The 14,598-nt window shown below is 42.9% G+C and overlaps 1 protein-coding gene across 1 annotated transcript in view; it reads left to right on the forward strand.

The window, feature by feature from the left end:
• FOXP4 (forkhead box P4) overlaps nt 1-14,598 on the forward strand; it is a 162,388-nt gene that overhangs the window by 122,934 nt on the left and 24,856 nt on the right. Inside the window, exons 9-13 of the mRNA XM_048497872.1 lie at nt 795-882; nt 4,089-4,172; nt 6,857-7,058; nt 7,496-7,572; nt 11,368-11,418. Of these exons, the coding sequence (XP_048353829.1) occupies nt 795-882; nt 4,089-4,172; nt 6,857-7,058; nt 7,496-7,572; nt 11,368-11,418 (502 nt within the window). The remainder of the gene's footprint in view (nt 1-794; nt 883-4,088; nt 4,173-6,856; nt 7,059-7,495; nt 7,573-11,367; nt 11,419-14,598) is intronic.

Below are 14,598 nucleotides of genomic sequence, written 5' to 3' on the forward strand. Positions count from 1 at the left end.
TAAAATAATTTTTATCATTGTAGCACCACAGGTTTATTGGCTTACAATAAGCAAACTTTAAATTCAGAGCTTAAAAATACAAGATTGTAGATGGGATTAGACATCTGGACTTCTGGCTTCGTTAAATAGAGAGTAGAGAGCTGCCATGATGCTTCAGCCCAGGATACAAACTTGGTAGCAGTGGAGCTTAAATTGGAGAGAAAGTGGTGAACTTTAAGTAGAGAATGCTGCCGGAATGCATATGTATGTTTATAATCTGTTTTCCCTGGCAGTGTTAATTGCAGTGGAAGAACTGGCACATGAGGGCATAGAGTTCTTTCTCGGAATGCATCTGGTGGTAGAATGGTAAGCATGTCACTTTGTTGGTTGTGGTGGGTTTTCCGGGCTGTGTGGCCATGGTCTGGTAGATCTTGTTCCTAACATTTTGCCTGCATCTGTGGCTGGCATCTTCAGAGATGTATCACAGAGAGAAGTCTGTTACACACCTTCTCACTAGACACAGTGTGTAACAGACTTCTCTCTGTGATACACCTCTGAAGATGCCAGCCACAGATGCAGGTGAAATGTTAGGAACAAGATCTACCAGACCACGGCCACACAGCCTGGAAAAAACCCCAGAACCAGTTGAATCCGGCTGTGAAAACCTTTGACAATACTTTAAAGTACACTTTCACCTGCAGCACAGCCATAAACTAGTATATTAAAGGATTGTCATGTATGGACCAATAATGTGAGAAGGAATATTGTTGTGCTACATGGACTGCTCCTGCTAATTTTTAACTTGTGTCTCTTAGACACCTCAATACAGAACATGCACTTGATGACCGAAGCACAGCTCAGTGTCGAGTTCAAATGCAAGTGGTACAGCAGCTGGAAATACAGGTTGGTGCAAATGTATGTAATGAACCATGTTCAGCTCAGTTCAGGTTCCTGCCCAAATCTTGAGTGCACCAAGATAAGATGGAATTGTCAATCATATCAAAGCCCTCTGAAAGGTCTAATAAAATCAGCAGGGTAACAATTTCCCTATTGGTAGATGCAGATCAACCACAAAAGCAACTAATATTATTTCTAATCCTCACATTTATACCCATGATTGCATGGAGAAGATAAGTTGCATTTAGATTAGTTGCATTGAGCCCTTCGGGGGAGGGCGGTCTATAAACCCAATAAATAATAATAATAGTAATAATAATAGTAATAATAATAATAATAATAATAATAATAATAATAATAATAATAATAATAATAATAATAATAATACAGCCAGCAGCAACCAGATTAATAGTTGCACTTCTTGAACGTTTCAATGATGGAAGCCTCCATAGTATTACCTGTGTACCATCTGGTTCGTACTTCATTTCTCCACACTACTGAGTGTATGTACCCAGGGCTGGATTAGGACTGCTCACACAATGGGTAGCAATTTAAGGCATACTGGCAGAATCAAAGATAGGCATGTAACCCTGTAAGGGAAAGAGAGAGCCTGTGAGAAGTTAATGCAAGCAAAATGAAATAGATTGTGGACTATATTTGTTGTTTCATCAAGCCCTGTACCATGACTGTTTCATGGTCTTTGTTATTACTGTCTTGCAAGCTGCTGTGTTAAAAAAACCCTGTTTCCATCCCTCAGAGTTGCACAGGCATATGAATCCAAAATAAACTGATAGAATAATACCTTCTGAAATTGGCAAGCATCATGAAAATCAGCTCTATGGAGTGTGACACTTCTTCCATTTTAGGTCTCTTATTTTGTGGTGCCAATATTACTTAATGAGTTTGCTTACTCCTCAGCCTAGTGACTGGGGACACAGAATGGCCAATGAGAATAGTACCTGTGAGTTGTCTCCTCTCACCTAGATAACACCTAGTAATGTCACCATGTTGTGTGTTTCCTCACTGCCAGCCACTCCACTTTGTTGTCTGTTGGCAAGGGAAGGAATTTTGCAACACTGCAGCATGGATTTTCTATTCCTGGGTCTAATGAAGAGTGAGAAAAGGAGCAGATGAAGATGCAGGGGTTCTGTTTTGAGCAGCAGCTGCAGAATCCCCACAATGTTTAATTCTGGGCTCAAGAGTGGGTCTAAACAATTTCCTGGAAAATGGAACACTGCTAAGCCAAAGAAAGGCACTGCTCTGGATTATGGAAAAAAATGCTTTTGAACATAGGGCTTGACTGTGGATGTTCTATATTAAATAGGACTAGTTAAAGAAGCATGAAGTCTAGGGTGCATAATTATTACACTGGGTACTAATTCAACACTGTCAACAGTGATACTTCCATGATGGACTCTGGAGGGATTGGGCAAAGAGTTACTTTAAGTTGCAAGGTTGTATTTGTGCAAGGTAGTGTAAGGATGAATGAAACATATTACTCTCTAAGATGACTGCAGGAGCAGGATTAGTGGCAAAGGAAGGAGAATGCTAAAGAGCCAGACAAATATAATGTAGGGCTCTGGCAGCCTCTGTTGGAAACTAAACTAAACCAGTGGCTGCAAATGGTGCTCCTCGAAACGAATGCAACAGACATGCCAAGAAAAATTAGAAAGCAGTGCACCACTCAAGATAGCTACACACCCTGAGTCAAGATGTGTGATTCTATCCTGTTCCCAAACACTTACTAAAGCAAAAGGTTGAAAGCAATTACAGGAGCTTAGAGAGGGAGTGTGGGAGAGTGAATCCTTGAAGAGAACAGAAAGCTCCGTGCGTGAAGGGGAGAAGCTGCCACCAGAGCTCCCAATTATAAAGTTTTCACTGCAGAGCTCCTGCTGTGTTGACAGCAAGAGAGCCTGCATCATGAGAGTGGATCTGTCAGCTCTAATGAGAGCCACGACGGTGCCAGGGCGTCCTTGCGTCAGAGCCTCTCAAACTTTCAGCAAACTCCATACTGGCTTCTGCCTTTTAACTCGTGGCTTGCCATCCCTCTTTTGTGTTGGGGAGGGAGTCAAGCTGGGTGGGTGGAGGTGGAAATGCCCTCTTTGGGCGTGTCCTTGATTCTGCATAAGGACCCATCAGGTCAGGGAGCAACCGAGGCTAAGTTTGAGGGGAGCCCTCAGAAAGGGAAGGTGACACAAAGGGATATGGTGTCAGATCCCATTGCTGCTGCAGCACTCAGAATCTCTCCCTGTGCCACAATGAATATTTCACCCTTCTCTGCACACTGAGAAATAAACACACATCCCAGGAGCACGCAATTAAACCAATGTTGCACATCTGGAAAGATGGATGGGCAGGTGAGTGGTGGGTTGAGAAAGGGATGATGGGAGTGATGGGTAAGTAGTGTAATGTAGTGGGGGAAGAGGTTGGAAAAATGGACGAGTGACAGGTTTGGAGAAAACAGGTGCATGGGAAGGAAGAAGGGGTAGGGGCAGCCAGGAGGGTATATAGCAGGGAAAGGAGGGAGAAGTAATCCAGCAAGTCCAATTAGAAAAGGGTTTTGATACCTGGGATGTGTGGAGACCATTTGATGAAGGGAAAGGCCAGGGGTGAAAGATGTTGGGAGGAGGGAATCTAGCTCTGTATAGAGTGCATTACTCCATTTGTCGGTAGTTTCCCTGTTTCTGTGCATCCAGTGGATTATTCCCTTACTGCAATGTCATTGCCACTGCTATGTTTCCACTCTTAAGGCAGGCATGCCAGAGCAGCAAGCACCACCATGCATCTTGATATCCAATATGAAATGGCAGCTCCTTGGAGAACTGGAAATGTGATACCATAGCTAGGTTTGTGACTCTCAGGAATATTCAGTGTTACTGAGGAATAAGGGTAGGTGGCATTTTTTCCCTTAAAGAAATGCTCTAAGAAGGGAGTGCAGCAAGGACTAAAGGAAACAGCCCTGTGCTGTCAAATTACTGTTCATATGAAATGTTCGGTAAGACAGAAGTTGGTATATGTTCACTGAGGCTAGATGGAGCAAGCAAAAGGAGCAGTGCATTACCCTTCTGATGATCAGAAGCCATTCAACAGCTTGATTATTAACTGAACTGTTACCCAGGACACTCTTATAGGTATGTGGGCTGAGTGAACTGGCCACTGCAGAGAGTAAGCTTCCTCCAAATAAACAACTTCCTGCTTGTTTCTCTCCACAGCTAGCTAAAGAGAGTGAGCGTCTCCAAGCAATGATGGCCCATCTCCATATGAGACCTTCAGAGCCAAAACCCTTCAGTCAGCCTGTAAGTAATTCTATGACTGTTCCCAAACTGTAGGGTTGAGTTTTTTCCCCACTTGTACTGTCTTGGCTTGCTTATATTCATCATATCTGGACTGTCAGCTTCCTGGCAGAAGTTGCTGAGAGCTAGACCAACCATTTCTCTAATAGTGTTTGCCAGGCTAGAACTGGTAGGGTTACTCTCTGGGATATGAAGGAGCCACTATGCCTTGGTGTAGAGAGGTGACGATATGAGGGCAGAAGAGGAAATGAAAACATTTCTGTCTGTCTTCATTGAACCTGGCCTCCTCTTCCTTCCTTTCTACCTCCTTGTAGCGTCCGCCTCCTTTCTGCTGCTACAGTTCCAGCACACACTATCTGCCAGTGGGATCATGGAAGGTAAAATAAAATCATAGTGCCAGCCAGATACTGCCTTCAGTAGGTTAGCTATCCCTTTGCTCTAGCTGTAGTCTCTAATTGCTCTTCTTGACATTCTGCTGCCATCTCCACATGACATTCTGAAACTGCGTAGTTTCATGATCTAGCCCTGCTTCCTGGCAAGTAACGCAATGTTGAGCCAGATTGAGGCATCTTAAACATACTACAGCTGACTTGGTATAGTCATGCTGCCAAAACAGCTGTAGAATGCAAAATGAAGATGTGCAGAAAGTAGTCTGGGATGAGTCTGGTCACGCTTAGGTTGAACATTCCTACTCATGTAGACAGATTGATTTGCTCCTGCTTCTGTCCTGCTAATTACCCAGATTGGTTTAGAGGCCAGCAGGAACTGTAAATCACTGTGCATTTGGGGTTTGGAAGTGCTGAAAATTAAAGCTGGTACAAATGATTCCTAGACAAGCCTGTCTCCTGCAGGGCATGCCATTTGCTCCTTCCTGAGCCACTGTCTACCTTACTGCCTTATCAGCCATCCCAAAACATTTGTGTCAAAGACTTGTTTTAGGAAATGTGAGCTGCTGATGCACTAGTTCTGTGCCCCCTGGGGGTCCTTGTTCACATCTATGTGTGATTCTCTTGGAAGAATTTGCATTATCAACAAAAAGTTTAATTTTTTCTCCCGTGCTCCCTTACACTTTTCCTGTGGCTTTTGAAAGTCCTTCCTGTTCCTGGGAAAGCATCCATGGGTGTAATTTGAGAAAGGAACTAGCAAATCCATGCCCATCATTACCTGGACTTGCATTCCTAACCCAAAGCATTTTTCTGAAATGTTAGGCTGTTAGCTCATATGCTCATATTTTGCCAGACTTGTACCCTGCAATGTTTCAGCGTATTATTACGACTTTCTCTCTTGCCTCTGGCAATAACTGGAATTCTAAGTGGACTCTGGACACCACAAGTTTATCCTGACCTGCCAGAGTTGGGTCATAGCTATGGCTTACTCCAGTACTCTACTAGATGTGGTGCTCTCTACTCAGGCAGCATACGTCCAATATTTTTCAGCAACATTTGTTAGGCTATCTTAGATTTTGTTTCTAAAATGAAAGCAACAGCAATGACCCGATCATCTTCCTGCTACAGGCTTGGTTTGAAAGTCATTTGATCGTTTGGGCAGTTTTTCAGGGACTGATGTTGTGTAGTTAGAATGTGAGCTATGAACCAGGAAGCTACAAGTTCAAAGATTACCTCAGCCATGAACTCACGAAGGCACGTTTACTTGAAAGGGAAGCCCACTGAAGTCAGATATCCTTATTTCTCAGTAAAGCTGCAGTAGAATCAGGCTTGGTATGTTACTTACTGTCTCTTGGTTCCTGCTTAGTACTGGAAGAGCGTCCTCCTTCTATATTGTCCAGCCTGCTGGTAAAGATTTGCCTCATAAGCCCTGCTCTGTTTGCCCCTGCCTTTGGAGATGAGGCCGGTGACATCTAGAGACGGGGCTTTTTCAGTAGTGGCTCTGTCCCTTGAGGCCTGCCTGGTACCTACACAATGTTTTTTTAGGCATCAGGTCAAATTGTTTGTTTAGTTTCTCTTTGATCTGAGAATGTTTGAGATCCACCTTGAGCTGCTTTATGTTTTATGTTGTTTTGTGTTTGGCTTTGTTTTGTTAAACACTGTGATAATGCTTTATATTTTAATTATGTTGGGAGCTACCTCAGGCAGGTTCCCTGATGAGGCAGCATAGAAATTTTCCAAACAAATACCTCCAGTTGTAGCACATAGTATTAATATTAACAACTATACAAGGTTGTTGTAAAGATTACTGAGATGAAGTATGTCAATACTCTGTTGCACTATAATTGCTTTATTGTTTCTGATCAAGCAAGCCTGATGTTTCAAAAAATATTCTTTCTTCCAAAAATACCTGATATTTTTTTTGCACATGCTGTTTTATTCCTGCTTCACTTGCAATTGCAAATGTAGATATGAAAAGTATACAGGGGTTGACCTTACTAAAATCTATTCCTCCTGAGATTTGTCTTCTATTGCTATTTGTTTTTTTGAAAAAAATCCTTTGAACGCTTTTTGTACCTTATTTTTAAGATTCAGCTTTGCAGAATGTGACCCAGGTTTCAATGAAATGCAGTCTCTCCATTGCGATTAGTGGTTGATGGGTGTAATGTTCACTCCCTTTCACCCATTTAGTTTATCCTTATCTTCTGCTTTGTGCAAACAAAACGTGCTGTCTGTCTACCCATAAGCAACTGCCTCTTAAGTGGTCTTAATCATGGCCTTTTCCCCATCCTATTTGAGCAGCTGAACCTGGTTTCTAGCGCCACCCTCTCCAAGAGCACTTCTGATACCTTCCCTGATGGATTACCTCATCCCCCCACCTCTGCTACCGCACCCATTACTCCATTACGGCAGGGTCCTTCTGTCATCAGCTCATCCACTTTACACAGTGTAGGACCCATTCGCAGAAGGAACTCAGAGAAATTCTGCACACCAATCTCGTCAGGTGAGTGTAGAAGAGGAAGCCACAATAGTTTCCCTGGTTTTTGCTTAAATCAGGAGTCCCCAACATGGTGCCCATGGTGCCTGCCATCCTCTTTCCTGGTGCCCATCAAGGGTTTTAGAAAGTGGGTGGGGCAAAGTGGGGCTATTAGCCATTGAAGATTTGATTCGCTGTGTAGATTGTTAAAAACACAACTTTGGCAGCCGCTGCCACCCTCAGTACAAGGATCTGTACTATGTGACTGAAGGTAAGCTGCAGCAGCCATTTTGGGACTGATTCTGCCTCCTGCAGCAGCCATTTTGTGGTTGTGCCCACCATGCTGTGTCAGAATTCCAGAAGTCCCACAGACTCAAAAAGGTTGGGGACCCCTGGCTTAAATTGTCCTATAAGCTGTACTTTCAGACAGTGCTTTTCTTCATAACTGTGTTTCTTCCTCCTAGAGCTTGCACAGAATCATGAGTTTTACAAGAATGCAGATGTCCGCCCCCCCTTCACATATGCCTCACTTATCCGGCAGGTGAGAAACTGCATTCTGGAGAACTGTATGCCAAGCTAGAACTGGATGCCAGCTAGAACTGGAAAATACAGGCTTTTGAGCAATGCTGACACTTGGCTTGAATGGGATTCATCATGACAACTTGTGGCGGTGGCCCATGGTATATACTAGATTGCTGCTTCTGTCTGAGTTTGGAGAAGTAGTATTTGGTTCAGTAGGCTGGTGCAAATCTGGCTCTTGTGAAATATTTTCCCCACCCTGCTGCCCCTGTTGTCCTACCATATCTCAATCTGAACCTGAGCATTCAGATGGCCTGTGTGTGTTCTTCCTCCCCTTTCATAAGAATCACTAAGCAGTCTAGCAGGGTGAGCAAAAGGGTAGGTAGTGCACTCTTCTGTGTGGTCTGTTTGTATGGAGTCAAAGTCTTGGAGACAAGGAGTTGCTAGTTTCATTTCTGGGATTGATGCTTCTTTGTGTACCAGGTTAACAACTCCCTGATTTCCTCAAAAAATAAATCAGTTTAGTTTTATTGCAGTATCTCTCACCGGTTACTTCTGTGACTGCTCCCCTCCTAATATGAAAGACACCGCAACTAGAAATGCGAGGAATTGAGGTATGGAGAGTCATTCACAAACTCCTCTCCTTTGGTGTGAGTTTAGAAACAGAATCAGTAGTGGGGACTTGAACCTGGTCTCCCAAGTTGTAGTTCAACACTAACCACTACACTCTGCCAGCTCTACAGCTCAGAGAACCATAAATTATTCTCCCTTTCCAGTTGCATTCCCACAACACTGTAAGGTGGGTTAGTCTGAGAGAGACGGCAAAACCTGGTTGCCAGTTTGTAGTCTAGGTACTACATTATGCTGACTCCTAAGAGGTATATTATATCTGTATAAGCTTCCTGTTGTCAAAGCGCAACAAAGTTGATTGATAGCAATCCTAGAGGTCTGCACTTTCCTTGCCAATGGGTGGAATTTACTATGTCACAGTTTCTTAGATGAGCTGTGGCTTTCTGTTTCCAGAGCTTCCAATAGCATATCTTTGACACAAGTTAAAACCCCATTGAGGATGGTTTTTATGCCATGCTGTTGGTGTATCTACATTCTATTAATTATTTTAGAATTATCTTAGAATACAAGATGCAGCATTTTCCCATAGTTCTGACCCTTACTTCCCTCTGATCAGGTAAATGTCTTCATTCAACATGCACAAGTTCACTAATAAGAATACTAAGTTCACTTATATCCTGTTCGCTGGCACTAAAGGTCTTCTAAAGCCTACACAAAGAAGGCTGAATTAGAATGACTCCAGGGTCCTCTTCCTGCTGTTGAGAATTCAGATACCTTTATTTGCATACAAACTCATTGAGGTTGACTTCTTTGAGAAATGACCATGGTTTCCAAGATCAAGAGCTCCATGTACAAATATGTGATCTCCATTAATAAGACCAAAGAGTGACGATGCCTTTATGCCCTCTTCTCATTCCATCTGCAAGCATTAGAAGCTTTGTTGCATGCTATGATTTTTGTGAATAAATAGATATTGTTGAATTTAGTCAAATGACCCATTTTGTGCCAAATCAAAAAGGGATGAATCACGTGCCCCTGGATGCACACAAGTGGGGCATACTGGAATATAATGCCTGTTATTCTAGGGCTGCTTCCATTTGGGAATTGTTTTTGCTTCTGTGGATAATAAATCTCATAGTGGCTAACTAAACATTTTAAAAGTCATCTAAGTTTTGTGGCCACCACCTACATTTTGTGGTACATTCAGAGTATGAAGAAATACTTTTCAAAAAGCAGGTACTGCAAAAACTATATGTTGTTGAAGGCTTTCACGGCCAGATTTAACTGGTTGTTGTGGTTTTTCCAGGCTGTGTGGCCGTGGTCTGGTAGATCTTGTTCCTAACATTTCGCCTGAATCTGTGGCTGCATAGTGGCTCTGAATACACCTTTGAAGATGCCAGCCACAGATGCAGGCAAAACGTTAGGAACAAGATCTACCAGACCACAGCCACACAGCCCGGAAAACCTACCACCATGGTGGCGAACCTTTGGCACTCCAGATGTTATGGATTACAATTCCCATAAGCCCCTGCCAGAAAGACCAATTGGCCATTCTGGCAAGGGCTGATGGGAATTGTAGTCCATAACATCTGGAGTGCCAAAGGTTCGCCACCACTGACCTACCACAACCAGTATATGTTGTGAATCTGTTGCCTATCAGCTTTCAGTGGATTATACCAAATTCTACATTCTGCAAAAGATTCTTTCTATGCTACCTGTCGTTTTATAAGTGCCTCTCATGTTGTTTTTGTCTCTTTGGTTGTTTTAGTTCTATAATGATACCTACTCAGTACTGAGGAGGTTCTTTTCAAATGTGACTGGCACCAGGTGCCTGAAGCATTCCCTAAGGCAGGTTAGCAAATGAGGGAATCAACCTGCTATCTGTTCTCAGTTGTCTTTGTCAACTCAGTGACCTTGGTTAGGTTGAAGAGAGAGGGGAGTCAACCTGTTCAGGTTGAAATGTTTGATCTTCATATACATAACTGGGAGCAGGACCAAAAAGGCCAGCTTTGGTCTGGTTCTGTGTGGGAGTATAGGAGTGCTTTCTAACATAACTTGTTTGGGTGGAATTCCTAGTAATGGTTGCTGCCCCTTCCACTGAATTAACTCTATTGCCCAGCATTTTAAGAGCAATTTAATAACCCTTACTTTTACTATCCTACCATATGAACATGGTAGTGTCTTTTCTGCTAACTGTAGTTTGGGCAGAGTGATCCAAATCCCTTTACCCATCAGTTCTTTTCAGTGTTTGTCTGGTGAGGGAGTATTCACTAGGACTTGTTTTCTGCAGTTGAGAAACAGGGTGCCAGAGCATGTGTGTTAGAAGATTTTCTGCTACATCTCTCAGTTCCTATTAAAATTATTTACAGAGTTGTCAACTTCAGATGTACAGGAATATATTAAGCTTTGAATTGATCTAAACGGGTGTCCTCATCCAAGTAAACATGGCATCCCCTAGCTAGCTTTATATGGTCTGCTTTGTTAGGAAAAAGAACAGAAAAACTGATTTCAGCTCACTTGAAGATTGCTAATGAGAAGCCCCAGAAGCTGCTAAAATGCACTGGAATGTGATGCTGCTGAGGAGTTTTCTCTCTGCCTGTATGCTTAGCTGAGCTAGTGGACCTCTGAGCACGGTCAGTGTGTGTATGTTAAGTGTCCACTAAGCCAGCTGCCATGTGTTTGAGTAAGACAGCGGAGATCCTACATACTAAGAGTGTGATTCCAGGAAAGTTTGGGCTGCCTCTCTTTTTTTCAAAGTAAGCCATGACTATACAACCCATTATGCCTATGCATTCTGGCTTTTACTGCTTGCTCTGTAACCTTGGGGGTAGGTAATATATCTGGGTTCTACTGCCTTTGGACTGATTCACATATGAATATATTTTACTCATTCACTGATTTGATTCTCAGGAAATGAATGAATTGCCTTCACTGAAAATATATAAAATATGAAGTGACAGCATATAACATCTGTGGAGTTTGATAATTTCATGTTTCAGTCAGAAACATAGATGAACTTGCCCATAGTCCAGTACTTTGGTGTGTGTTTTGAAAGGGGAATGAATGGTCTGCAAAGCCCTGCTGTGTATTCTGTCTGTTTTGTTGTTGTTGTTCCAAAATCCCTTATCCTTGCTAGGCCTATTCGCTGGGAATAACTTTCCCTCCTTTTTAATGCAGGCTATCCAGCTTAGAAGGACTACCCTGACAGGGCAAGCTAGCCATTGAATAGGAAGAATCTACAAGCTAGATTCACCAACGGATGTTTGCCTACTTTAGAAGAAACACAGCTACCTGGAAGGTAAAGCTTAACCTAAGATTGGAATACAGTTTCAAGATGCACATATCCTTTCCCTGCAATGCTGCTCTCCTTAGTGTGGGAGCATGTTCACAACGCTAGATTTGGCAGATACGAACAACTTCATTTCTAAAGAGCAGTTCCAGTAGATGGGAGACAATGGGGTTGGTTGGCAGCTGCTTATGTCCATGACTGAGCACTAATGTGGTAAGGGGCATAATTCTGGGAATTATACATTATGTTAATGCACAATAATACATCAAGGCATTTACTCAGTTACACCCTCTAAGGCAGTGATAGCAAACCTTTTCGAGACCGAGTGCCCAAATTGCAACCCAAAACCCACTTATTTATCGCAAAGTGCCAACACGGCAATTTAGCCTGAATACTGAGGTTTTAGTTTAGGAAAAACGGTTGGCTCCAAGGCGTGCGTTACTCGGGAGTAAGCTTGGTGGTAGTCGGTAGCTTTGCTTTGAAACAACAGTGCAACTCTTCCAATGGGTGAATCACGGCCCTAGGAGGGTTTACTCAGAAGCAAGCCCCATTGCCAGCAACCGAGCTTACTCCCAGGTAAAGGATCGCGCTTTAGTTCTTCGCATGAAAATCAGTGGGGTTTAACAGCGCTTAACAGGGTTACCTACACTGATTCCCCAAAACTAAGTCTTAGGTTTAATGCTAATAATCGAGCCCAGCGGGCCAGGCCAGCCTTGATGGGTGTGTGTAGGGGCGGGGGCTCTGTTTCCACAGAGAGGGCTGTGAGCGCCACCTCTGGCACCTGTTCCATAGGTTCGCCACCACTGCTCTAAGGAGTCTATTTTGGGGGTAGTAGAGCAAGGCACTAGAGTTGTTTGGAATGTGTTATCACGTGTTTCATTTTGGGAAGAAAGGATTATTAGACATTCTTGCCTTTATGTGACATTACCCTCAAGTTCTGTTCCACTTAGCATTACACAGAACTTATAGTGAGGTACTCGGATATTATGGTAAAGAAGAAATTATTTTATTACAATGTTCACCTTTTTAAAAAGTGAACTGTATTCTCTAGTATACTGTGTACATATGAAACTGGCTTCGCATGCAGATTGAAGCAGGTAAAGCAATGTGTGAATTATCTGCACATCTGTTTTTCTTGCTTCCACTGTAACTGAAGGAAGAGATTTCTCACTTTTTGAGATTTGCACATTCCATTCACAGTTAAAACTTGCTACATGTAAGATGCATTGGATCCCTGTTCAGTCATTACCAGAAGTGGGAAAAGTAGGCAAGCAAATCACCTTGCATCCATTTTTCACTATGTTTAGTTAGGGTGAAATGGCATGGTGGGAGATATTAGGGTTTATGGTTACCAGTTCTCTGAATGCAGAAAGTACTAATGAAAAGACCCTGGCTAATGTCATTCTCTGTACTAGTCCTTGTCACTATAACTTGTTCAGTTAAAGATGAGTCAACCATTATTTTTGGTAAAGCAACCAAGGACTATGATCCATCCCTTTCAAGAATCTTTCAGTCCTCTGAGAAGATGGCAAATGAAGTATGGGTGGGTGTCAGTGACATGTCAAGGTTATAGAAATAGGCACAGGCTGTAGAAAAAGCAGAAAGGGAGGTCGAGATGCCAGAAATAGAAAACAAGGTTGATGTCAACCTTCATGGGAGTTGGGGGGGGGGGGCTTGTAACTTGCTGTATGTGGCAAATAGAAAATCACTCGGCTAAACTAGCAATGATTCAGAATGGCTTTTTGATGCAACAGGTGTTCTCCCTAAGATGTAGATGCCCTCCTGATAAGACTCTGTGTCAGAGTGTGATGCCTTCTTGACTTTCTACCTTGGGAGGTGGGGAGGAGAACATGAGGAATAAACTTAATCATTAGCACAGAAAGGATTCTGTGCATCAAACAGGGCTCATGTTCATTCACATGTGACCTGTTCAGGCTCTTTTTGGAATGCTAGATAAGTCTCAGTCAGTTCCCTGTGGGTCAACAGGTAGGCGTGTATTCCCTCTGTTATACATTTACATGTGATGATGTTGATCACGGATCGCAATTCCTGTAGTTACAGGTTTAATTAGGCTCTAAAACAGGACAGTTTCTTTAATGCATTGTATGTGAAACTGGCCATGAGCACATTATAACATTGAGAAGAAGAGAATCAGCTCTGGATGTGGGGCTTAGACACTAAGGTCCTGGGCTCGCACGTAATAAAAAATATTCTGGCTCTATTCAGCCCTTTAAATGCACACCCATTTATAACATTTTTAAAATAATGCTTTTGCTGATGAATCTCTGTGTTAGAAAATGTGCCTTTCTTAACATACGGAAAACTACCTGAGTGTGTTTTGCGTGTGTACACACTTTGTGTGAAGCAGCCCTGCATTTTGCCCTTTAAGTTGAAAAGAAAAGAAAAAAGCCTCAGTCTGCATGCTTTCTCATTCCTTGCTTCTGATGTGCATTCAGTTAGAGCTGGAGAGCAAAAGAGACAAATCCTTCTTGGAATGCAAGAGAGAGGAAGGGGGTGGGAGAGCTGAGGGGAAAACTCTCTCTAGCATAGAGGAGGGGATGCCACATCCCTGCAGCTGGGCATCTCTGCCTTTCAGTGGGAGCCCTGATAAGATTCCATCCTCCAGACATGACATAATTCTGCAAGTGTCACAGGCAAGTCCTGATACAATCATTCCCTCAGACGGGAAGCCAGAGTCATTGTGTATCCGTCAGACTCTGATAACAGCCAGGTAGAGCTTGCTGCCCATTAAGTCATGGGACAAGTTCCCTTTTGAGAGTGAAAAGAGGATTGTGACATCAAGCATATGTAGGAAGGGGTTGAATGGATACGGATCAATTCTGAGAAGAATGTGGGAAAACCTATCTCTGGGGAGAGAGAGCTGTTCTGTGCTAGTGGACAGAAGCTGCAAGGATGAGGCACCAGGATGTGGGATCTTTTACAACAGAGGGAGCAGGAGAAGGATTCTGATAATTCTGAGATGCTGCTGCCTGTGTCAGGCTACATGATCTGTTAATTGCCGCACATGACTGATCCTTTTGATTATTTAATTATATCAAACTATGAGCAGCCGCTCACATCCCTATAACACAAGCTCCTGAGGAACAGAGATTTTCCTAATCCTAAAGTGCTTGAATTCAACAAAGGCCAAAACAGTCTTGTTTTCCTTGTCATCCTTTATCTGCTTTA

The sequence above is a fragment of the Sphaerodactylus townsendi genome, linkage group LG05 (genome assembly GCF_021028975.2).
Source record: "Sphaerodactylus townsendi isolate TG3544 linkage group LG05, MPM_Stown_v2.3, whole genome shotgun sequence".
Lineage (NCBI taxonomy): Eukaryota > Metazoa > Chordata > Lepidosauria > Squamata > Sphaerodactylidae > Sphaerodactylus > Sphaerodactylus townsendi.